This window comes from Urocitellus parryii, chromosome 2 (assembly GCF_045843805.1).
Source record: "Urocitellus parryii isolate mUroPar1 chromosome 2, mUroPar1.hap1, whole genome shotgun sequence".
In the NCBI taxonomy this organism is placed as follows: Eukaryota; Metazoa; Chordata; class Mammalia; order Rodentia; family Sciuridae; genus Urocitellus; species Urocitellus parryii.
The window spans coordinates 142,171,681-142,198,177 of NC_135532.1; the positions used below are offsets into that span (position 1 = coordinate 142,171,681).

The window sequence follows — 26,497 nt, forward strand, 5'->3', positions numbered from 1 at the left end:
TTATATTAACTTGTATCCACTATTAAAATTGCTTTTATAATAATGCATTCACAAGTTCTTTCAGATTTTCTGTCATAATCCAATCTCTCCCCCCCCCCCATACTGGGGATCAAACCTAGGACTTCATGCATGCTGGATGAGTGTTCTATCACTGAACTACACTCCTTGTACATTTGGAGGACATTCAAGATCCAAACAATAGCAATTCCCTTTATCTCACTCTCACATACCAAGCATATCTCTCCTGGCCTCAATATTCCCAGGGCCTGTTGCCAGGCTGCTAGGTAGCTCCCTCTAGCTCCAAGACTGCCATTTATTACTTCACATAGCCAGTTCTCAGTAATAATAATAATGATAATAATAATAATAGTAATATTGGTGAATGCGTCATTTCTTTCTTTTCAATCCTTATATAGACCTTCAATATCCATGAGTTCCACTTCCATGAATTCAACCAACCACTGATCAAAAGTATTCAAAAGAGGGCTGGGGTTGTGGCTCTGCAGTAGAGCACTCACCTGGCACGTGTGATCCTCAGCACCACATAAAAGTAAACAAATAAAATAAAGGCACCACTACAAAAAAAAATTTAATTTAAAAAATCCATTCAAAAGAAAAATTTTCATCTATACTGAACATGTACGGACTTTCTACTTTTTTCCCCCTCAACAATACAACTATCTACACAGAATTTAGATTATATCAGGTATTAAGTAATCTAAAGATGATTTAAAGTAATGGAAGAGGGGCTGGAGTTGTAGCTCAGTGGTAGAGCGTTTGCCTTGCACGTGTGAGACACTGGGTTCGATTCTCAGCACCACATATGAATAAGTAAATAAAATAAAGGTTCATCAACAACTGAAAAAAAATGGTTCTCTTTAAAATAAATAAAGTAATGGAAGAAAAAAAGAAGGAGACTTAAAGTACAGGTAAGGATGCGTCTAAGTTATATGAAAATACTATGGCATTTTATATAAGGGACTTACACATCTGTAGATTTTGTTATTGGGTAACCAATTCCTCATGAATATTGAGTATTATGCATCTTATTTCTTTTTTTAATCTAACTGATTTTTCTCGGACTCAGCTAAAATTATTAATGGAAATGTAATAGTAGGCATCTTTGTATTCTCCTAATTGTCTCATTTGTACCCATGGGATTTTAATTTATGGTGGTATAACAACACAGAGTGGTTAATGCCATTGAAAGAATAGATTCACCAGGAGAAGGGAACACACCATGTCACCTAGAACCAGTAAAGAGCACCAGATTTGGTGAGGGACAGAAGCAGGAGTAAGGCAAAAGCCTAGTCCAGAGCCTTTATTGGGATTTTCCTTAAGAAAGGCCAGGCAGGGGACGGGGAAACGTGGAAGACTAGCTGCAGTGGGAGTATAGCTCTGTGGCAGAGCATGGGCTCAGTATGCACTGGGCTCTGTGTGAATACCCAGTACCACCCATAGGATTTGGCTAATTTGAATAGTACACAGCAGACTTTGGGCAATAGGAAGCTACCTACTTGCCCAATACCTGGCTCTCAGTATACTGAAGCCAGGGAAATATGCTTGTGATACATGAGTGTTAGATAAAAAGGAGTTGCTATAGTATGGATCTTGAAGATTCCCAAAGGCCCATGTGTTGAAGGCTTGGTCCCAGCCTGTGGCACAATTGGGAGTGGGGAGCCTTTAGGAAGTTAGGGCCTTGCGAGGGAACAAGTTAGGCCATTGGGAGAATGCCTTTGAAGGGTATATTGGGACCCTAGACCTTTCTCTCTCCTCTCTCTCTCATGGCTGCCATGCAATGAACAGGCCTCCTCTGCCATGCACTGCTATTCTGATGTACTGTTCTACCACAGGCCCAAAGCACCAGGGCCAAGAGCACACAGGCTGAAACCATGAGCCAAAATAAACCTTTCCCTTATTAAGTTGATCATATCAGGTATTTGATGAAAGCCTAACTAACACAGGAGTGGTTGACTTGCATATAAAAGCATATTCCCAATTAAGTTGTCTTTTATTTTTTTTTGAAATAGGGTATGTTACCCAGGCTGGCCTCAAACACCCAGACTCAAACTATCTCTTGCCTCAACCTCCAAAGTAGCTGAGAACTACTGGTGCACACCACCGTATTCAGCCAGTTGTCTATTGTCTACTAATTTTAGGAACTGTCCATCTCAGTGAGGACAGTTTCTCCATAGCTAGGAAGACTTTCGAGTTGTCAGCACATCATAAGCTATAGAAAATACAATAAACACACTGGTCTAAAAGAGAAAGCTTTCAACATTTCATTAGTTTTTGTTTTGTTTTAGATATGACTTATCCTAAAAATGTTCTTTTCTAATCCTAGTTTTTAAAAATATTTTTCCAAATTAGGGACAAATGTTGAATTTTATCAAATATTTTACTGATCAAAGGGCTGGGGATGTAGCTCAGTGGTAGAGCACTTGCCTAGCATGCACAGTGCTCTGGATTTGATCCCCAGTACTGAAAAAAAAAATGCACATACACATATATAGAACTGCCATGTCTTCTTTGGTGAGTTTAATCTTTTTACCATTATGAAGTAAAGTCCATTAATTCTATCACTGCTCTCTTCCTAAATTCTTTTTTATCTGATATTAATATATAGCTGTAGCCAGGCACAGTGGCTGGAAGGATGTTGAGGCAGGAAGACTGCAAGTTCAAAGCCAGCCTTAACAATTTAGTGGCTGGCTAACAATTTAGTGAGACCCTTAGCAACTTTGTGAGACTCTGTCTCAAAATAAAAAATAAAAAAAGGCCGGGAATGTGACTCAGTAGAGCACCACTGGGTTCAGTCCCCAGTACTAAACACACACACACACACACACACACACACACACACACACACACAGCTGCTCCCATTTTAAAACAAATTGGGGAGAGGGGAGGAATTAGTATTCTACTTTCAGTTTTTCTATATCTTATCATCTTTATACTTTATGTATATTGCTTGAAAAATTATATTTATTATAAATATGTATATATATATAACATTCATATATATGTGACTGCAATCATACAGCTTTTTAACTAGAGCACTGAGTCCATTTATAGTTAATGTTACTGTTACGGTTATTATCTTACCGCAAAGCCTCTATCTGTGTGCTGGCTTTGGGTTCCTTTTTCTTGCTCCCCTCTTTTGCCTTCTTGTGTAGGGATTGCTTGGTTTTGTTTCATCTTGTTTTTATGGTATTTTTCCTGTTTGTGTGAAAGATATATTCTTTTAGATTTCTTTTATTAGTGACCCCAGAATTTCCAAAATGGATCTTTAACTGACAAAGTCTAATGTAAGTTGAAAATTTATTTATAAGGAAATTTTAAGGGCAACGGTAGTATCATAAGCCTCCAGATGTCATTTTCATTTCTTCCTTTAAGGCTTCTGGCAGAACAGGATCAGATCATTTTATTGGGATTTTCCAGGCTGCCCAGAGGATCAGGAAAAAAATGGTTTACTTTTAGTCCATTTTCAAGCTATAATTGCAGTGAAAGAAGTGGGGACAGGTGTAATTTAGCAGGACACATATCCTTTCCGTGTCCTAGATTTGGATCTGACACTTCTAGCTCAGCCTTGTTACTGCCTCTTCTAAATTATAAAAGTAATCAAGTGATGTATTAACATCCTGAGCTCCCACCCTCTCCTAGATCTCAACACCATAATTGTTTACCGTATTTTTTGCTCTTTAATGCTTTTTTAGAAAAAAAATTTTTATGTAAATTTTTTTATTTTAATTAGTTACAAATGACAATACAATGACCTTGACATATCATTTAGAAAAAAATTTTAATATATTCCATTCCACTCTTCAATTCCAGTGCCATGGAGAGATCACCCTCAGTTCTGCAACTTTAGTTCCTGGAGTTATCTATTACCTTGAAAGTCTGGAGATGTGGCAATAAAGTCCTGCTATCAGGCAGTTGACATTCTAGTTGAAGAAAGAAATGATAAACAAGTAAAAGTATCTACATGGATTGAGCAAGTGAACTACACAAAATGCTAGCAAAAAACTTCTTAGGCAGGTGTTCTGGTTTAGATGTAGAATGTCCATGAAAGGCCCATGTGTTGAGGGCTAGGTTCCCAGTGCAGCAATATTCAGAGGTGGGCTTTGGGGAAGTGACTGGATCTTGAGGGCTCCAAACTCACCAGGGGATTACATTGATGTATTCACAGCTGATTGGACTACTGGATGTGGTGGAAACTGTAGGAGGTGGAACCTAGTTGAAAGAAGGGAGTCCTTGAGGGCCTGCCCTTAGGGACTATATCTCGTCCCTAGCATGCCTCTCCCCTCTCCTCATCCTCTCTCTCTTTCTTTCTCTGCTTCCTGGCTGCCAGGAGGTAAGCAGCTTTCTTCCACCATGCCCTTCTACCATATTTCTACCTTGCCACAGGCCTAAAAACAATGGAGCCAGCCAACCAATCAAGGACTGAAAACTCTAAAACCATGAGCCAAAATAACTCTTCCCAGGCTGGGGCTGTGGCTCAAGTGGTAGCGTGCTTGTTAGCATGCATAAGGCATTAGGTTCGATTCTCAGCACCACATAAAAATAAAATCAAGATATTGTGTCCACCTAAAACTAAAAACTAATTTTTTTTTTTTTTAAAGTCTTCCCTCCTCGAAGTTGGTTTTCTCAAGTATTGTGTCACAGTGACTAACACAGCATGTGAGGGAAGTTCAAAGGGCCTGAGATGGGAGAGTGCTTGGTGCTTAGAACCGCAATAGGGAAGAAGAGTGCCTGAGGCCCAGACTGAGAGGTGAGGCAGGGTGGCCAAGACCAGAATGTGCAGGGCCTGAAAGGACTTCATTCAAGGATGATGAAAAGTTTTCAGTGAGGAGAGACTTGAAATGCCTTGTATTGGTTTGATATTGCTCTGGCTACTTTGTGGAAAACAGCCTGTAGATCTTCAATAATGATTTAACACACTCTAATAAATTCTGTTTACCTCCTAAATTAACTACAGTCATAAAACAAAAAAATAAAAATGCTTAACTGATATTTCTACAAAAAAGACTACAGAGAAATGTGGGGTATTGGGCTAGGAAACCAGCAGTCCTGGTGTGCAGAAGACTCAAACCCTGTTCCCCTGGATCTGGCCTCCCAAGGGTCTGGCTGCTTATTTGAAACAGCCCCGCCTACAGCAAGAGACCTGAGGAAAGTGCTGCAACCTGGTCCCAGGCTGCTCAGGGGCCAATCACTCCCTGAAACAATCAAGGTCCTGTTTCCAACCTAGATCACCAGTCCCAATCTTCCCCTCCCTTTTCCCCAATGGGAGCCTTTGTGTCCTCTGCACCCCATGCTTCAGGAGGTCACCTCTGTCACCTGAGATGTCCTCAGAATGGAAAGAATCTGGCTGTTGAACCAGGGATAAAAGTTACAAAGGGCACAAAATAGGTGACCATTGAGTAGTAGCTGAACACATGATCCATCTCCTGCTACAGAGAGAGCACACTCAGACTAGCACAAGACTTCAGAGAGCAGACAGCAGTTTTCAACCACTCGGGAAAATGAAGTGGAAGTGATCATGGCAAAATTAGAAGATAAATGCTTATGTTTAAAACTCTAAAGAAAATGGTTTTGCAATTCCTAAATTAAATGTGTGAACAGATGTTAAATATTATATATCCCATAATCGGCCATTAAGTCAAAACAGTCATTTTACTCCCTTGTATGATAATACTTCATCTTTTCAGAATCCTGCTATCCAGCTATTTCAGGTATCTAGAATACAGATAAGAAAAGCAGTACACACACACACACACACACACACACACACACACACACACACAATTATCCAAAGAATTTAGATAGATTGAACACAGTTTGTTTACTAGGCCTCCTACCTTTACCCATAGGAATGAAACTCAGAACCTCTTTTAAAGTGGTTCTTTCTTCGTAAGTCATTCCTATTTTCTCAATTCTCTTGTCTTTGTTTTTTGTTTTTCCATCTTAGTTATACCCACCATGTTGATACGAGAGGTGAGAAAATGGGTTACCAGAGGAAATGTATCAGGAACAACCAGAAATAACAGTCTGACATCTGGAGGCCAGAATGAAAATTTGAAAAAACAGGTGCAACATATCAAAAGATATGATAGTTTGGACCCATTTTGTCTATTCACAAAAGGTACTAAAGGACAAAAGTTACAAAAGGACACTGTAGCATTGTAGACCTCCGAAGTAGTTAATGATTTCTCATAAAGATCAAGAAAAAAATTGTTTTTCTTGAAAAGGGCAAGAAATGGGTACTGTATTTAGCATTAAAACAGTCAAGATTCCTTTGAAAAGTGAGGGCCTGTGGAGGTGAATTTCACCTATTCCAACCACTATTTTACTATAGAGGTTAAGTATCCCTGATTCAAAAGTCTGAAATCCAAATGCTCCAAAATCTAAAATTTTCAAGCACGCATGCGATGTCATAAGCAGAAAATTCCACACCTGACCCCATGTGACAGTTGCAGTCAAATACAGGTGCATTAAAAATACTGTATAAAATTAACCTTGGGTTATGTTAAGGTACATATGAAATATAAATGAATTTCTTATTTAGATTTGGGTTCCATCCCCAAAGTATTTCATTATGCATGTGCAAATATTCCAAAGCACCCCCCAATATGAAATTTGAAATACTTCCAATCTCAAGCATTTCAGATAAAAGACTGTAGTAAATTTTTTCGTCTCATCACATGGTGATTAGATAATGCTTTAAAAAGCCACATGATTATGTGATTAAGAAATGGGGATCTGGAATCAGACAGATCTAGATTCATCTACTGAACAGCTGTGTGATCTTGGACATGGTACTTAACTTCCTTGAGACCAGGTTCCTGATTTCTAAGATGAAGTAATCAATACCTCCTTCATAAAATTAGTGTGAGGATTAAATAAGATGAAGCACATGAGGCACTTACCATACACAGTAATTGCTCAATAAATGGAAGCTATTACTTCTACTATCTTAATGCTAGAGGCAGTAATATCTAATAACCCTGGACTCTGAGCCAAAATGATAAGTCAAATTCAAATCTTGGCTTGCTACTTAACCTAAGTGTGACCTTGAAGTTACTAAATCTCTCTCTGCCTCCATTTCCTGGACTTTAAAATAGAGAAAGTGGTTGTACCTACTTCACAGAGAAGTGAGATAATATGCACAAAAAGTACTGAGATCAGGGGCTGGCACATGGTGAGTGCCTTGTAAGTGTTGACTGTCATTGCTGTTAATAATTGACCAAACCATTATTATGAAGCACTTCACTTCCTTTGATTAAGCCAGGACTTCCTGACTCTATTTTCTTCTGGGAATCATGTCATAATCAAAGCACTTTTATGTATATCATCCCAAGCTACTTTCCTTCTGATACAACCAGGAGAATTTGATACATACACATATATACAAATTTCACACAAATTATTTTACAAGTATTAACTCAATCGTGAATCCTAGTATCAAAAGCACAAGTATATGTTTACATTGTAACAAAAAATTTTAAAGAAATTAATGGTGTATAGTTTTGAAAAAATGGGTTTCTTATTCCTCTAAATCACAGATACTCTCTATAAACTTCATACTGAGTCCAGCACAGTGAAATTAGTTTTAAAAAGTGCAATTCCTTTCATTTAGCATATGGGGGCGCCAAAGGATGCTTTAATCTGTGGTTCTATGTATGGGACAAGGCATACCAGGAGTCAGCCAATCTAGGAATTAACTGGATAGCCACAAGGAGCCTCAATTGTCAGCAGCTTCTTTGAACCTTTCATGTTTAAACTTCTGAAATTGATTCATCTTGGGTACTACCAGGAAAGTTCCTTACAAAAGTATGTCTAAAAGTAACCTTTTGTTGTACTGCCATTGTGACAGTGCATTTGATTTCTGCCAGGAAGCTGTGCTGTTTTCTGTTAGTCTGGGGAGGAAAACAAAATATATTCCCCAATGAATAATAATATTCATTTGTAAATAGCTTTGCAGAGCATTGGAATGGGAATACATTGTCATAATAAACTATGGGTGTATTTAAGGAAGTTGAAGCAAGGGGATGTTTTTAAAAACAGAAACAAGCAGAATTACATCAGATATTTCAAAACAATAATCCTTAGCCACAATAATTTAAAATGAAAGTGGCATTAGTTTGAGGATGAAGACAACTGCTGGGTAGATGTTCTTGTAGAAGTACTGTGTGGTGTGTGTGTGTGTGTGTGTGTGTGTGTGTGAGAGAGAGAGAGAGAGAGAGAGAGAGAGAGAGAGAGAGAGAGAGAGAGAGAGACTGGAAATGGAACCCAGGAGTGCTCTAACATTGAGTACATCCCCAGCCCTTTTTGTTTTTATTTTGAGACAGGGTATCACTAGGTTGTTCAGGCTGGCCTTGAACTTTGGATCCTTCTGACAAGGCCTGCCCAGTCATTCCAGGAGTGCACCACCACTCCCAACGGCAGAAGTACTTTTTGTATAAGATTGTGGTGACCACTTTGTAAGCTTGTAGTTCCATCAGAGCCTTTTGTGACTCAGGAAGTCATGAGTAAGAACTTTTCCTTCATAACCTCTTGGCTTTACTTACTCACTTGTTGACATAATTGACTTCATTTTGATTCTGACAGCTTTCACATTCTGTTTCCTTTATTTCATTTCTGGTAAATAGAAGTACAGAAGAGCCATCAAATTTAAAATGTAAGAAAAAATAATCATGTATACTGCTACAACCTAACCCATCTCCAAATTCAGCCTCCCAAATTCCCTATTTCTAATTTCCAGTCTCCTATTTCCCAACTGTTAATTCCCTCCACCAAAATTTTCCAATTGGCTAAATTCACAACATTTGAGGAATTTTAACTTTTTTATTCCAAAACAACAAAAAATATCCATATATCTACCTAGAACTGTATTGTTGTAAAAATGTTTCACTGTTGGAGTTCTGTGGCACAGTCCTGTGAATGCACTTAGCATTAATGAAATGTACATTTAGAAATCGTTAATTTGGTAAATTTTATGTTACATGTGTTGTACCACAATTAAAAGTGTTAAGGTTTTTTTCCAAAAAGAAAAGGAACAAAGCCCAAAGTGCTTAACCACTAACATTTTGATGCACTTAGTTTAAATTAACACAAACAGCTCCATCCATGGTACAGAGAACCAGTGGGAAATGGGCCAATAATCAAACTTATGCTAAGAAAATAAATAAAATAAACTTGTGACTTTGGGACTCCCTGGGCATGCATTCTAGGGAATATACCAAACCCACTGCTACAGATAGTAAAAGGACAAGATAAAAGTGAAGATTAAGAATAGACCTTCAATTTTATCTGCAGATTCTCCAAGGACTTCACCACAAGGTCAAAGTGACCCTGAGCACTTCTTTAAAGGGCAGGTGGTGAGCAAAATCTGGAAATACCCTAGATCAACTTCTAACAACCACAAAAATTATTGGGTATCTATGATGTGGGGAAGGAATTTAAGAAAAATTCTGGGATTCTATCTGGACCTTAGTGTGGGATGGAGATGAGGGGTTTTGTTTGGTGGGCTTTAACAGATGGAACCGATTTGGAATTAGACCAAAGCAAGATTATGGACTCTGAGAAGTTTAGAGGTAGGCTGTGCCTGGACCAGAAGCTTCTGTCCAAAGCTTTATTTTCATATTGTTTATAAATAAACCTCAGCAGAGAGGCTGAGTTGTAGCTCAGTAGATGCATGCTTAGTCCTTGGGAGGCCTGGGTTCAGTCCCCATCACCAAAAGAAGCAAAGGAACCCTCAGAGGGATGGGGGTATTTGAAGGAATAAACACAGAATTGACTCTTAACTATGCTAATCATGTTTTCCCAAAGGGAGATGAGAAACAGAGACAAGTTCCCTTCTCTGAAGCAGAATCTTGGTTGGGGAAAATAAATGCATTGCATATAGTTTTGTATTAGTTTCCTGTAGCTGCTTTGGTGTGGGAACAACACCCGGTTTCTTCTTTGCCCTGTGAAGGTGAGAAGACCAAACTCCATTTCAATGGGCTGAGGGTTGGCAGGCAGTACAGCCTCCTGGGCTCTAGTGGGGCAGCTATTTTGTTGCTTTTTCCAGCCTGAGAGCAGCATTCCTTACATTCCTTCTTTCCTGGCCCTTTTCTCCATCTTCAAAACCAGCATAGCATTTGGCTTCAGTGTTCACCTTGCCTTCTGCAGTGTCCAAACTCCTTCTGTCTCTTTCTTAAAAGGGCTCTTGTGATTGCCTTTAGGGTTCATCTGGATAATCCAGGATAATCTTTCTATCTTGAGACCTTCTAACTTACTTGCATCTACAAAAATATGGAAGATAACATTCCCAGGTACTGGAGATTAGAACCTGGATAGCTTTAGGACTCATATAGCCTATGGCAGGTTTTATTTCTAAATTATGCTTTGGGGGTAAAGGGGAGCAATCCAGTGACCTTTTTTTAAACTCATTAAGTATAATGAACTTAAATCACCTCAGGCACACTGGCCCTCTGTATCCTCCTTCACCTTGGATTATAACGAGCTGAAAGGGGAAATATCCCTGGCTGCAATGGGCCAGAAAGAAAGTGTCACGAGTCACCAAGTCATAGCAGTGATATTCAACAAGCCTGGAAAGAGGCCACTGATGGCCCAATAGCGTCCCCACCATTGTTGGTGTCAAACACGCCCTGCCTGCCCAGCTAGGGCTATTGACAAATGCCAGGGTGAGCAAGCAGGTGGTAAACCAACCGAGACCAGCACCAGAGCCTCTTCAGCACCTACCTGCAGGCCAGCAGAGGTGGGCACCAGAGATTGGGGCTGCACCCCTTTCTCTCCTCTGGTGTGGAGTGGGAGGATCAAGCTCTGGGTGTGGGTCATAAGCTCCTTTTTAGACTACCATCTGTCATGGTTCCCTTTCATTATTAATTATCTCGTTTTTGTTTTTAATTTGGCAAGGCTTGTGGCTATGTTGTTCCTAAACCATGTGGTTCTCAAGGATTTTTCTTGGCTGTATCTTATAGACTTGGTATGCTCTCAATAGAAATAAGGAAGTCTACAAGTGAGTAATCAAGGAAGCAAAGGAGACATCACTTGCTGAGTAGCTACTATGTGCCAGGTCTATGGTAGGTGCTTTATTTACATTATTTTATTTGTTCTTATAACAAATATATCATACAAGTGAAGAATTGAGGCTCAGCCATGTTAAAGTTACTTTCACAAAATTACAAAGTTAGTAAGATGTAGGGTTCAGAGTCCAGCTTAGTGTGTTTGACTCCTAAGCCAGTTCCAGCTAACCCCCTACCTCATGGAAGGGGCGCCAGGGAAGCAGATGACCACTCCATGTCGCAGTGGCTTTCTCTGCAGTTCCTTAATTCCAGCAGCAGATTATTCCTTCCTCACAGTCTTACACTCCTAATCACCAAACCAGGAGGTGTATGACAAGTAAATAGCACACCATTGAGAGATTGCTTAGCAAACTGAAATCTCGTTTATTCTGCTCAACAATTGCTCTAAGGGCCAGTAGTATATTGATATTTTGTTTATGCATTCTAGTCAGTAAAAAATTATTAACAGTACACCTTCAAAAAACATATTTTAAAATAAATCATATTTAGCTGGGCATGGTAGCACATGCCTGTAATCCCATGGGCTTGGGAGGCTGAAGTAGGAGGATCACAAGTTCAAGACCAGCCTCAGCAACTTAGCAAGACCCTGAGCAACTTAGTGAGACCCTGTTTCAAAATAAAAAATTTAAAAAGGGTTGGGGATGTGGCTTAGTGGTTAAGTGCCCCTGGGTTCAATCCCTGTTACGAATAATAATAATAAATAATAATAATAAATTCTATTCAGGCACTATTAATTGAAAAAATTAAGGAAGTAAACATTTAGGTCTGGGGATATATCTCAGTGGTAGAACACTTGCCTACTTTGTGTGAGGCCCTGGGTTGAATCCCTAGCACTATACACACCCACAAAAGTAAATATTTATAATATTCTATATCAGTAGTTAGAAGTTCCAATAACTTCTTTCCATATTTGAATGGGCCAACTTGCATTCATGACTATATGAATAGCCCATGGGATGATGTCCTGTGTAGTTACAGTTCAAATACAAACTCACTGCTATATAACAAAAATCATTTATCAACATCTAAGTCAACCCCACTAATAGTTATTAATATTTGCAATGAAAGTTCCTACTTCTAGAGCCAAAGAATTTAGGTGACTCTACTGTACCTTCCACATTGCTGATAAAATCATCTCAAACCCTTTCATGCCCAAGCGGCACATCAATCTAAATTCAGAGCACATTTTCCTTGCTCTTCCCTCAATATTCTGATTACCTTAGGTAATGTGTTTAAAAAAAATGGGACTAACTCAGAGAACACACCACAAAAATTTAGACTTTCATCTGAGCAGGGTGCAGTGGTACATGCTTATAAATCTAGCTATTAGGGAGACTGATGCAGGAGGATTTTAAGTTCAAAGCTAGCCTGGACAACTTAGTGAGGCAGACCTTGTCCAAAAATAAAAAGAGCTGGGGGTGTAGCTGGGTTACAGGGTTAGAAGGCATCTGTGTTCAATCCCCAGTATCCCACCCTGAGACACACACACACACACACACACACACACACACACACACACACACCAATTGTTCTGAATTTGGGGTAAAGAGTGGGTTGTATATCTCCACACTGTGGAAATTCTTCAATCACAAAAGAATATCCATCCTCCAAACCACTGATATCTAATTTATGTTTTCTGGAAGAAACATGTATCCCTGAGTTGTCTGCCTTTGGAATGTCTAAGATCTTACTCCCTGAGTGAGGAGGCTATCTGAAATATGTTTCCAAGCTACCCCTTCTGAGACAGGGCTTGTCTGAGCCAAGGAAAAAGCCTGCCCAAGCAGGTGGCCCCACTCACCCACAGGGAATTCTGACTCTTGCACCACAGGTGAGTCAGAATAAAGGGAGTGTACTGGGAAAAGCAGCCAATGGTGTGTGTGTGTGTGTGTGTGTGAGAGAGAGAGAGAGAGAGAGACAGAGAGACAGAGAGACAGAGACAGAGAGACAGAGACAGAGAGAGAGAGAATGAATAAGGGAATGGGTGACTATCTGGAGAGAACTGTTTAAGGAGGAAATCACATAAGGAGGAAGTGCTGAAGCAAATAACAAGTCAAAGTCCAAGTCCAAGAGGTTAAGGAACCTGAGAATTCCAGCAGAGCCCAAATTGGATGTGTCAACTGGGAAAAATGACACAAAGGAAGATCATCCCTTCAGCTGTCTTTACATGCTTATCAAAATATAGGGGAGAAAAAAGATACTCCAAAGGGAAATGCCCTGTCAGACTTTGGTGGGCCTGGGATCAACAGGGAACGCTTTTAAAAATGACATTCCAATTCAGCAGACTTTGGAGGGGGGAAAGGGAACAGTGACCATGATCCTGGATTTTTAACAAACATACTAAGGGATTCAGATGCAGGTGTTTCAAGGACCACATTTTTTAAAGCACTGAAATAAATTATAGTAATGCTTAGGTTACTAGGCTACCATTGGAAAAGAACTGCTCTGAGGTTTAAATTGTGCATATGTGCATAAATGATTGAAGCTATCATATAATGTATACTATGTATTTTTCCACTAAAAAAGGTATCCAGAAATTTGCCATGTCAAATTAACTACTACAAATAAAAATGCCAGCACCAGGAGGCCAGGAGTGTAATGAATGACAACAAATTAGGAGAGTATTACCATACCCTCCTTACAGTGGGGTGCAGAACATAAAACACCTTTTAGGGTTATCTTATAACAATTATATCACAAAGTTACCAGGTAAACTTTATACTAGCCCTGAAATACTTTGTAGTATGGGGCTTTTGTTTTGTTTTGTGGCATAATTCATGGTTTGAAAGCAATAAACAATAAATAAATACTGGGAGTGTAGCTCAGTGGTTGAGTACTTGCCCAGTATGAGCAAGACCTTTGATTCCATCCTCTGATATTGAAGGCAGTTTAGTGTTTTAAGACTTTGAGAAAAAGAACATACTAGAGTTGCCAAAAGTGTTTAGATCTTGCAACAACCAAAAAAATTTACAAATACTTAAAGAAGCATTAAGATTGAAAGCAGTGAGTTCATAGTCAAGTAAAGCAAAAGAGAGTGGTAAATAGGTCTTGGGTTTGTTGTTTTTATGTATTGGCCCTATTTGTCCTATGATGATGCTCAGTGATGAAGAGATCTATCAGAATTTAGCAACAAAAAGGGGCTTGGGCTTACTATTGTTAGGGATTAAAGGAAAAGGTTTTTCTGGGTTCTAAGGACAAAGAGTCAAGCACTGTGAGGCCCTTTTATGTGGTATTAATTGCATGGCTGGTTTCCATTGGATTCAATTTATTTCCCTGTAGCTTTCTATATACTAACATTCTGTGAACTATTCCATCCAACTGTCTGCATGGCTATGACACTGACATTCCTTCGAATGCAATGACTTGCTCCTATAACTTGCACTAGTTTTTACTGAAATATCTGTTTGGCTACATATGCTGTCACTCCCTACATAGAAATCAATTCAAATTTATTTTATGAGCATTTTTATTGATATATTTACTCTGTATAGACTATGTGGAAATGTATTCTAAGCTTTTTTTTTTTTCTTCTAGTACTGAGATTGAGTTCAGGGCAATATGTATGCTAAGCATGTGTTCTATCCCTAAACTACACTCCCTGCCCCTATAACTCATTTTTTAGTACTAGTATTTAATAAAATGCAGTCCCATTGTTTTTCTTTACAGTACCACACATGATAGATAGAGGATTTAAGTTACCAGTAAATTCATGTTTTACTGCTTTTCTGGGTACTAATAGTCAATGGTAATTAATATTTTTCCTAAGCCCTATGCATTTTTGTATTTTTCCAAGGTTAGTGGAATATTATAATATATATTATACAGTGTTATATAAACAAAACTGTCTTCTGCTGGGGGGGGGGAACTTTAACTTTTGTTGGGGAGGGGGTTACTGGGGATTTAACTCAGGGCACTTTATCACTGAGCAACCTTCCCAGTCCTTTTTTATTCTGAGACAGAATCCCACTAAGTTGCTGAGGATTTTACTACAAAATAACTTAAAAAAAAAAAATAACCCATGGCTGGGCATGGTGGCACATGCCTGTAATCCCAGTAACTCCAGAGGCTGAGGCAGGAGGATCAAGAGCTCAAAGCCAACCTCACAAATGCAAGGCAGTAAGCAACTCAGTGAGACCCTGTCCCTAAACAAAATACAAAATAGGACTGGAGATGTGGCTCTGTGGCTGAGTGTCCCTGAATTCAATCCTGGGTTCCTCCCCCCAAAAATAAAAACTAGTAACAAAGTCTAGAAACAATTCTATGATCTGTAATTTTAATAAATAATAGAAATCTTACATCACAATTCTTTAATCACACAATCCTATTTTTATTTTTTTATTTTTATTTTATGCTTTTATTATTGTTTTATAGTTACACATAATAGTTGGGTTCATTTTGACCTAATCATACATATATGAAATTTAATTTGCTCTAATAAAATAATTTCTAATACAAGTTTAGAAACAAATCTATACTGAGTATTTGCCATGTTGCAGGCAATTTTATGAGGATTATTTTACTTAATCCTTATGATAACCCTATCATTATCCTTATTTTACATATGGTGGAACTAAGACTCAGTGAGAGAAAGTAACTGACTCAAATTTCATAGCAAGTAGGCTTTGAGGAGGACACCAGGACCACACAGGTCCTGCCTTATCTATATAATCCTATTTGCCCCAAGGAGATCCTCTGGCTTCTGTTGGCTTCTGTTCTGACCAAGAAAAGGATCAGGAGGAAAATGGAGATTTCTGTGCCTTGTGAGGTAAACAATGAACATAAAGCGTAGCAAACAGGACTATTATGGTTTGGGTTGCATGCGCTGCCTAAAGATCATATGTTGAAGGCTTGGTCATTAGTCTGAAACATTACTGGGAGCTGGTGGATGTTTTGCAGGTAGGGCCTAATGGAAGTAAACCACCGCAATGGGAGCATGACCTTGAAGGGGATCTCTCTTTCTCCTTCCTGGCCACCATGAAGTAAGCAGCTTTGCTCCACCACACTCTGCCCAACATGATGCTCTGCTTCTCCACAGACCCAAAGCAATGGGGCCAAGTGACCATGGACTGAAACTGTGAACCAAAATAAATCTTTCCTCTTTTTAAAGTTAATTATCTCAGGTATTTTGTCACAGTGACAGAAAGCTGGCTAACACAAAGAGACAATCTACTTTGGTTTAATTTTTGTCTTCATTTCCTACATCACTGACTAGGTAAACCCACTCTCTCTGGTATTGAATTTCCTTAAAGTATGAAATAAGTAGTTTGGCCGGTTAATCATTGAAGACTTGTCAGTACTATATGCTAGGAAAACTCTTCCAAAATTATTAGTGGAGGAAAGCAGAGTTGGAAAGTTAAACTCCCTTTTCCTTATGACACCAAACATTAAATACATCTGTCATTTAATCCCCAAAAGAACTTTAAAAGTGCTAGTCCTTTTTTTTTAAGAGAGAGAGAGAGAGAGAGAGAGAGAGAGAGAGAATTTTTTTAATATTTATTTTTTTAGTTTTCAGCGGACACAACATCTTTGTTTGTATGTGGTGCTGAGGATCGAACCCAGGCAGCACGCATGCCAGGCGAGCGCGCTACCGCTTGAGCCACATCCCCAGCCCCATAAAGGTGCTATTCCTGTTTAAAAAGACAGGAGATTGAGTCTCAAAAAAAGATAATTAATTTATTTAAAGACACACACAGCGTAAGTTATAGAATTTGGAGTGGAACCCAGGTTCGTCTCCTTCCAAAATGCACATTTTGAACCACCATGCAATCGTGCTTCCTCTGCCTGTGCTCTTCAGGGATTCAATGGAGAGATAGGAGGGATCAAACAGTGTGACCAGGAACCCTCCTTTGTTTGTCTATGGCCACGCTTTTGTGAATGCAAATGTGTATATAGTGTGACATTTAACCTTCTTTCTAAGTGCTCCGTTTCCTCCTCCTTATTTCTTCTAAGATGGTTAAGACTAATTGCTTATGGACTATTAAACAGAAAGAAACACTGTAGGGAAAATAGAAGACCTGGGTTCTGCCACTTTCATGACTTTGACAAGTTTAGATCCTTTGTAAACTATAATTTTAGAAAATGTTAAGATCATTTTCTCTGCCTGTCTCACAGGATTGTTAGAAAAAAAATCAACTTCATTCATTCACTTATGTATCCACTGAAAAAAAATTTTATCAAATGTCTGATATGTGAAAGGCATTGTTGTGGATGATGATGATAAATGGTGAACAAAACAGACAAGCCCCTACCCTCAAATACAGGGCCTCTAAGCAGAGGCATACAAACAATAAAAATGTGAACAAATAAACAGAATAATTTCAGAGAAGGTATTGAACCTGCACCAAACAGAGCAACTATGAGGAAGGGGGCTATTTTAGATAAGAATGGTGGGAGGACCCAGGAAAGAATCAGCAAGGTAGTTTGGGTCTCATGCTTTAGTCTTTGCTCCAAAGAGCATTAAGGGCAGCAGGAGGAGCTGAGGGTGTTCCAGGAAACTGACAACAGTGCAGCTGGAGCACAGTGAACAGGGGGCAAGAGGAAGAAAAGAGGAGAGAGGTATGAAAGGAAATTGTTTTTATTTTAAGTGCAAAGGAGGGTGTTGAAGGGTTTGGAGCTGAAGAGCGACCTGATCTGAATAACTGTTAAAGGAGATTTTTATGGCTGGTATGTGGAGAATGGATTGGGGTGGAGGGGAAAGACAGGGGGTACTGAGGAAGACTAGAAAGAAGGGTATTGCTGGAGTCCAGAAGAGAGACAACAATGGCCTAGACCTGGGTAGACCTGGGTAGAGATAAACCAAGAGGACATGTTGATGGATTGCAGCAGAGATCCACAAGTTGGATCTTGGTCCATTTATTAGGACCTCTTCACTCTGGACCATCTCATCTGTCATAGTCACAGGATCAAATTTAACTCTGTCATCACTAATCCCTGATGCTTGAGATGGTTCCAGCAAGAAATAATTTTGCAAGAAATAATTATGTTTTTCCACACTCGTTTGCCCTTACATGCATAAGCTTGGACTTCTTGGGGTTCCCTTGCTCATGCTTCTTTGAAGTAACTGTCTTTAAGTATGTAGGTCTTAATAAGGAAGTCACGCCCTGCTTCACTCACCTGCCCGCCCAGTCCTGCCACTGCCTTTTTATTTTCTTCTATAGATTCAAAATGGAGTGTGTCCAAGAGCACAGAGGGTGCCAGGAAAGAACAGGATTAGACTTGAAGAATAATTTGAGAAAGGGGAGAGAAGGTGGGGGGAGCAGGGTGACTGACGGCAGCAACCTTTATCAGACAAGCCTCAAGGACTTGCTTCCCAGCAGGTTTCACCAGCTCTTCCTTCTAGTAGTTTGATCTGAGAGTGAGAAGGAAGGGTGGACTTCCTCCTGGCTCTGCCTCTGATTCATAACAAGTCTTTCTTCTTGTCTGGAAGAAGTTATTACTCACAAAGCTGCCAAACTTGATAATTGGCTTTTCTGGGATCCTCCCAGAGAATGGAGTACAAATTTCACAGCACACAGTTATGAAATTTATATCATGTCAATTAAGTCAGCATAAGAGATGACAAGTTGCATTGTACGTACTAAGTCATGATAGGTTGGCACTATCTATTTCTTGTCATGACAACATGAACAATTGCCCAATTTTCGTGGAAAGTTATAAAGCTAAAGTGTAGTTGACTTGTGTCCTTTTAATTTTTTTTTCCTAGCTCAAACATCAGTTTACAGTAACATAATCTTCTATGAAGTCTCATGGGGAGAAAAGCAATTTGGACATCCACACTGTAATTTGATTCATCGGAGTCTGTTGAATATAGCAGACACTTCGGGTTACTGTCTTACCTATGCTCGCAACAGGAGAGGTGCTTCCTCTTCTGTCTATTCTGCCTCCAAGCATCTCTCTTTACACTCCTTTCATTCTCTCCACCAGTTTCAGACACACAATGCATGCTACCTTTGCCACCTGCTTTCTCCCCCACTGTTGGTCTTGCTTCCTTCCTTATTCTGTTAAATTCCCCCCACCCCCACCCAGCAGCTTTACTCTGTTCTGATCCACTGGCATTTCCCTTTTGCTTACCCTCTGAAGCAAGCTTCTCAGCCCCAGAATAAAACAAATAACCCAGGCTAAGTCGCTCTGTTTTTACACCACCCTGCCCCTCTCCTCTTTCTTTGCCAAACTCCTGGTCTCCACCTACTGATTCTACTTTTATGGCGTCTTTTCACTTTGGGTAGAATCTAGTTCCACCTCCTGCATTCGGGTGCATCTACATTCTCCAGTGATGCTCACCTGGTCTCTCTCTGCCTTCTCGGCTCTTGATGATCCCCTATTTGAAAGGTTCTCTGTTTGAATTTCAAGTTTTCTAGCATCCTCCCAGCTCTTTTATCTTCCCTCCTCACCCCTTGCTTCTCTATAACCACCTCCCACAAAATCTTCCAAATACTCAACTCCAGCCTTGCCGGGTACTTTGGAGCAGCTGTGCCTACCCAGGTGGCATGTCTCCAATGCACAGACTTTGTTTCCTGGACTGCAGTGTGTGGAGACTAGATATCTGGCTGAGAAACAGCCTGATTCATTCCTAGCCCTGCTCCTTGGGACAGTCTTTTGTATGGACCCATTGCCCATCCTGTTACAGACTGACCTCTCCCTCAGATCACACTGATCCATCTTGGCAGCACATTCACTTATTATGCTTTGGATCTTAAGTTTTCTCCTGGGGTTTAATTGTACATTTTAACTATCTCCTAAATAATTCCACTTGATTTACTTATCATCGCCTCAAACTCAAAGCCTAAAAATAAATGTGATTTGCCCCTGGGGCATAGGGGAACACAGTGCCTTTTCTGACTCACAGATTTCTATCAGTGGTGCCACCATTCACATCTTAAGTCAGCCTCAAAATTCCAGTCATTTTTGTTTTCTCTTCTTATTCTAATTACCAAGCCCAAACTTTGTTTGAGGCAGGGTCTTGCCACGTTGCCCAGGTTGGTCTTAACCTCCTGGACTCAGGCAATCCATCTCCTTTAGTCTCCTTTATAGCTGGGACAACAGACCCACCAATCCTGGCTATCAAGTCCTTTTAATTCTTCCTGGTGCTTCCCCTTTCTTTCTTTTCTATTCCACTGCCTCATCTTGCTTTCTGTAAACTATTGGTGACTAGATTAATCTTCACAAAATGCCCCTGCTCAGGAACATTTTTTCCTTATATTAACTAGAAGTTTTCAATTGCAAAAAAAAAAAAAGTTCAAACTGGAAAAAATTTAAAAAGAAAATGTATTGGCACACATCTATATGAAAAAGTCAAGAAAACCTACCTTCAACTGTGATTAATCTAAATACTCAAGCAATTCATTAGGAATCTCTCTCCCTCTATCCCTTGGCTGACTTGGCTTCAATGTCAGGGACGTTCTTCCTAAGTCACCGTTTACAGACTTAATGCTGGTGAAGTGCAGCATCATTAGTAGAAAGAGAGGACTCTCTTCCATTGTTCATCAAAAATCCTAAGGCTAACTCTGATTTGTAAGGCCTGAGTCAAGGGCTCAATCCTGGAACTAGGAGCATGATGTCACCCCTATCAAACTACATGGGTTAAAGTGGTGGTGGGGGGGATAAAGTGGAAAAAGCAGGTTCCCATAGAACATAAAAGTGTTATTTCCAGAGGAGAGCAAGTGTTCTGGGTGAGCAAAAGATACAGCTGTCCAATACACATTCCTGTGACTATCTGATGAAATCAACATTTATTGACTGTAAGCTTGGTCAGACAGAAGCAGGAGACTGTGTCTGCTGTCAGATGTGGACAACTGAAAGCTTGAAAAAGACAGAAAAAGTGTTGACATGAATATTTATTTAGAATAGGAAAATAAATGACAACTATAAATTCTGAAAGCTGAGAAGTCACAAATATCACAAGATCCAAAATGCAACAATATTTTTTAAATAATTAACTACCTGGCAGTCCTCCATAACACAATATTTATCTGGTACATTTTTTTTCCTTTACAATACTGAGGAATCAACCCAGGGATGCTCTACCACTGAGCCACATCCCCAGCCCTACTTTGTATTTTATTTAGAGACAGGGTCTCCTTGAATTGCTTAGTGCCTTGCTTTTGCTGAGGCTGGCTTTGAACTCAAGATCCTCCTGCCTCAGCCTCCCAAGCCTCTGGGATTACAGGCATGCACCACCGCTTGACATCTGCTACATTTTTGTCTGTATATTCTTTAATCAGTTCATTTGAAAGGCATTTTATAATATTTTCTATAATGAAATAGAAAAATAATTCAGTATTTTGGTTTCTTGCTTTTTATTATTGATATATTTCAAAACTTATTTAAGCTTCACAACTCATATTGATAAGGTCATATAAATATTTAGGATGTTATCAAATTTGGGGAAAGCTCATCAATCAAGCTTTTTAAAGAATGATCTATAACATTTGAAAATTTTTCAACAGACGAATTTCTGGCTCCTAACATTTTTAATTGCCTCCAGTGGTGTTGTGGAACATAAACACATCTTAAGAATTCTGATTCTGTTCTCCTTTGGGTGAAGAATGACATGTGAGGCAGCACAAATATTGGGAGAAATATTCTTAGAAGCCATTCCCTGTCCTATTGGAACGGACAGCAATCATTTTACTGAAGGTGAACCATGTAAATACAATCTCCACTAAATGTACTTCCAGCTCAGTTGTCCCACAACTGGATCTGAAAAGCATTCATGGCCACTCCAAGGCCATGAGTGAAGAAGTTATAAAGGGCAAGTCAGAGGGGAAAGTTACGGCAAAATTAATCTTTTGCAAAAACATATGACCACATTGCTAAGAAAAAAAATGTGAACGAGTTTGAGAGGTACTCCTCCCACCCCCCCCCAAAAAAAGTCACTGAGTGTCTTATCTAGCATATTGGTTGTCTGTCTCTGTAGGAGCCTCTGTTCTTTAGCCATTTTACAACTTAGGAAGTTATAGAAAACATATAGTGATATAAATGATTGATTGCTGTCTAAAGATATGCATGTTATCTTGTAGAATACAATTGACTATGGCTCTGTGAATATTGACTTCTCTTGGGTCTATGTATAAATGTATCTCAGCAATCCTAATTAACACATAAACATATAAGAAGTTAGATATATTGTTTAATATACATATAAAACTTTTTATATGTTCCTTCATTAATTAATGAGTTAAATAAGATACTTGACAATGTTCATCTTATTTGTACAAGGGTCATGCTTCTATCAGTTTTAAAAAATGTATCCATTGGGCTGGGGAGTGTGGTGGAAATCTTGCTCATCCCCGAGGCCCTGGTTTCAAACCTCAGTACTGTGAATAAATAAATAAAGTATCTTCTATCCTTTAACAATATAAATACCTTGCTAGGGCGCTTCCTGGGATCTGGGAAGGGGGCTCAGGCATGACAGGAATTCAAATGCTTACATTTCCTTTGTTTCATGGAAAACAGGCCTCTGCTCTTGGTCCTGACATTTGATGACACACACAGATGATAAAAGGGATGACCTTGAAAGGCAGGTAAACTCTATGTAAAATGAAAGTTATAAGGAAAAATTAGAAAAGAAAGAGCTTAAGAACTGACACAATCGTATGCAGGCCAAAACCAGCTTTCAACACCACTTGGGGTTGGATAGCTCCCAAGAATCAAAGTCCAGATTTCTTTCTGGCAGGCTTCTTCACACATTCCGTAAATCTAACTGTGTCATCTTCATTCCAGAACATCTCCCTAAAAAGGAACATTCTAAATCAGCAGCCACAAGTGTCTGGTTGTCGAGGTCTGTCTAACCACTTAGACCAGTTCCATGAGTCCTTGCACTGTTCAAAGAAATGAAACTGGATCAAAAGTCCAAGCTAATGCTTGTAGGGGCAAAATAATGATGCTGAGCTAAAACAAAGTATCCTAGATGACCAACTGTAAAATTCATATGCCTTTTTACTAAATCATGTTCCCTAAACAATAAATACCTTTCTACACCAGTGCTCAGGCTAGAGTGGCAGCTGCTACCAGCAGACCTGTACCTGATCAACCAAAGGCATTGACTCTTTCCCCTTCCCCTTAATTGAGTTCAGAAAAGTTACAGTGTTTCAAGATGAATTTTAATAGGTGAACCTCAAAGTAGAGTTATATTTATAGTGGTCTTCCATTAGAGCTGAAACTCAACTGCTCAGGGGTCATACTTCTTACTCAGAATAGTGCTTCTTTCATGGAAGAAACAGACCTCAGAGAACTGTGCAAAGAAGACTGGGCTCAGAATAGTCTGAAGCTTTTGAAAAATGCAGACCTTCATCTTTGACCTTTGAGTATTCTTCTGAATGGCTTTAAGGACTAAAATATGTGGTTAAGACAAAACTGGGAGAACTAGTTTGCCAAGAGTCAAAAGGTTTCCTCAGGTTAATCATATCAAGTTAAAAATATAAGGAGAAAAGAATAAAGGAAGAACACTGAAGTTGAGTGGAAGACCTCCAAATTCTTACAGAAGTATAACATTTAATATCAATTGAAAGTTATACTATGTGTCAACTGTTATTATAGGTTCTACATTTGTGTTTACCATATCCTAGATGAGGTAATTATACAGGATGAATAAGTATTAGGTATTATTGAGTCACCTGACAGGATCATAAGGATTAGAAATGGTGCACACAGTGTCTGATACATAGTAGGCACTCAATAAATGTTAGCTATATTGTTTTACAAAAAAATGCTTAGGATGAGATGGAGCTCAGTAGTAGAGTGCTTGTCTATGATGTGTGTGGTCTTGGATTTGATCTCCAACATACACACACACACACACACACACACACACACACATAGAAAAAGCCTAAAGGAACTTATAACCTTTAATATAGAGTGATTCTTAGACTGATGGATGTAGATATAGATAATAATAATTGTCTCCAATTAATTGTATAAAACAATGGATTTCTTTTGTATGGCCCTAAAGGAAGGATTAAAAAAAAAAAACAGTCATTATAAGGAGCTGATAAAAAAAAAAAAAGGAACGAATGGAGAAAGAAGGAAGACAAGAAAGGGAGGAACAGAAGGAAGTTAGGGGCTTCCCTGAAAAGTGATGATAAGCTCTCAGGTACCTGTGGGGCCATTCTAGAAGGCACAGGCAAGACCTTCAACAAGAATGATCATGAGGGGAATTCAATATCAAATAAGCTTGCAGATAGGGAAAGATCTTAATCATTAGCCTAATACCAAATCCCATTGCAAATCTACCCACATGGCCTGAGATATGAAAAAGAACAACATGGGGAATTTTCATGGGCTTCCCAGCTTCACAGAACAAACAGTTGTCTACCAGCTGGAGTTCTGATCAATGAAGCAAAGGATAAGGAATTCCTGTATAATACAATAGGTCATTTATACACCATTCATATTTAAAAGCTTCTTAGAATTAGTAAGGGAGGACACTTTCCCCTATCAGCCCAACATTCCTGAGGCCAGCAACTCAATGGCAATTTGTTTTTCATTCTGTGGCCAAAAGACAGTGGGTAATATTTGCAAAGCTGTAGGGAGTTCTTGTTAAGTTAATGTGATAATTAAATTATTAGAAAATGCTGGATCTTTTTTTCAAAGTGAAGAATTGCCCCCCTTGTAATTGGGAAATTCAACATCTATAAACATTTCAAAAATAAAATACTAGACAACATTAGATTTTCGGGGGCAAGCAGAAAAAATCAAAGTGATAGAGTGCCAGGGATCCCAGCAGCCTGCAGCAGGGCCCCGGAGATCCAGGCCAACTGATTCGCGTGGCCTGCCCTGCGGCTACAGAAGGCGTGGCGCCTCAGTGAAGCCATTAATTGGCAAGCAGGGAGGTTAGGGAAGGCCATTAGGTGGAATCCCACCAGCCAAGCCCACACGGACCCTTGGGCCGAGCACGGGATCTCAGAAGGGGAAGGAAGCGGTACAGTCCCATCCCCCACAGCGGACACTCCACCGAGGCAGTCAGCGGCCACCATCCGGGAAAGCTGAAGGATACACCGCCACTCTCCTTCAGAGTGCAACATCAAAACAGCGGACACTCCATCCAGGCAGTCAGCGGCCACCATCCGGGAAAGCTGAAGAATACACCACCACTCTCCAACAGCTTGCAACATCAAAACAGCCAGCAGCAGGACCCCGGAGATCCAGGCCAACTGATTCGCGCGGCCTGCCCCGCAGCTACAGAAGGCGTGGCGCCTCAGAGAAGCCATTAATTAGCAAGCAGGGAGGTTAGGGACTGCCATTAGGTGGAATCCCGCCAGCCAAGCCCACCGCCCACGCCCGGAACAGGCCCAGCGACCTGCCAGCATTGTAGTCACGACACCCCAATTGGAATAGGGACAGAGCAGAGCCACCTTCCACTCCCGGAACAGGCCCAGAGAGCCGCCAGCGTGGTAGACACGTCACCCCAATTGGAGTAGGGGCACAGCCGCCGCCCGCACCTGCAAGGGAGACTTTTCAAGTATACAAGAGCAACATAAATAAATAGGGGGTAAATTTCAAAACACAACAGTTGCACCAAGCAGAAAGAAACGCGAGCAGTATGAAAAGACAAGGAAAGAAAGGACCACAAGCAATGCAGGTCAACTCAACTTTAGAAGAGGTAATAGCTGCAACAGATGGAATATCAGATAAAGAGTTCAGGATATATATGCTTCAGATGATCTGGAGTCTCAAGGAAGACATGAGACAGCAAAATCAGACAATGAAAGATCACATTGACAAACAAATCCAGGAAGTAAAAGATCAATTTCACAGAGAGATAGAGGTAATAAAAAACAAACAAATTGAAATTCTAGAAATGCAGGAAACAATAAACCAACTTAAAAACTCAATTGAGAATACTACCAGCAGAGTAGATCACTTAGAAGAGAGAACATCAGACAATGAAGACAAAGTATTTCAACTGGAAAAGAACATAGACAGCTCAGCAAGTCTGCTAAGAAACCATGAGCAGAACATCCAAGAATTATGGGACAATATCAAAAGACCAAATTTAAGAGTCATTGGGATACAGGAAGGCACAGAGCTCCATTCCAAAGGAATAAACAGTCTATTCAGTGAAATAATACGAGAAAACTTCCCAGAATTGAAGATTGAGACAGAATCCCAAATCCTAGAAGCCTACAGGACGCCGAATGTGCAAAATCAAAAGAGATCCACACCTAGACACATTATAATGAAGATGTCCAACATACAGAATAAGGAGAGAATTTTAAAAGCTGCAAGAGAAAGAAAGCAGATTACATTTAGGGGTAAACCAATCAGGATAACAGCTGATCTCTCAACACAGACTCTGAAAGCTAGAAGATCCTGGAATAACATATTTCAAACACTGAAAGACAATGGGCTCCAACCAAGAATCGTGTATCCGGCGAAATTAAGCTTCAGGTTAGAAGATGAAATTAAAACCTTCCACA

At 39.7% G+C, this 26,497-nt stretch overlaps 1 protein-coding gene across 1 annotated transcript in view; it reads right to left on the reverse strand.

Moving 5' to 3' along the window:
- Positions 1-26,497, reverse strand: part of LOC113178714 (uncharacterized) — an 82,074-nt gene that overhangs the window by 16,275 nt on the left and 39,302 nt on the right. Inside the window, exon 3 of the mRNA XM_077795509.1 lies at positions 3,103-3,216. Coding sequence (XP_077651635.1) covers positions 3,103-3,216 — 114 coding nt within the window. The remainder of the gene's footprint in view (positions 1-3,102; positions 3,217-26,497) is intronic.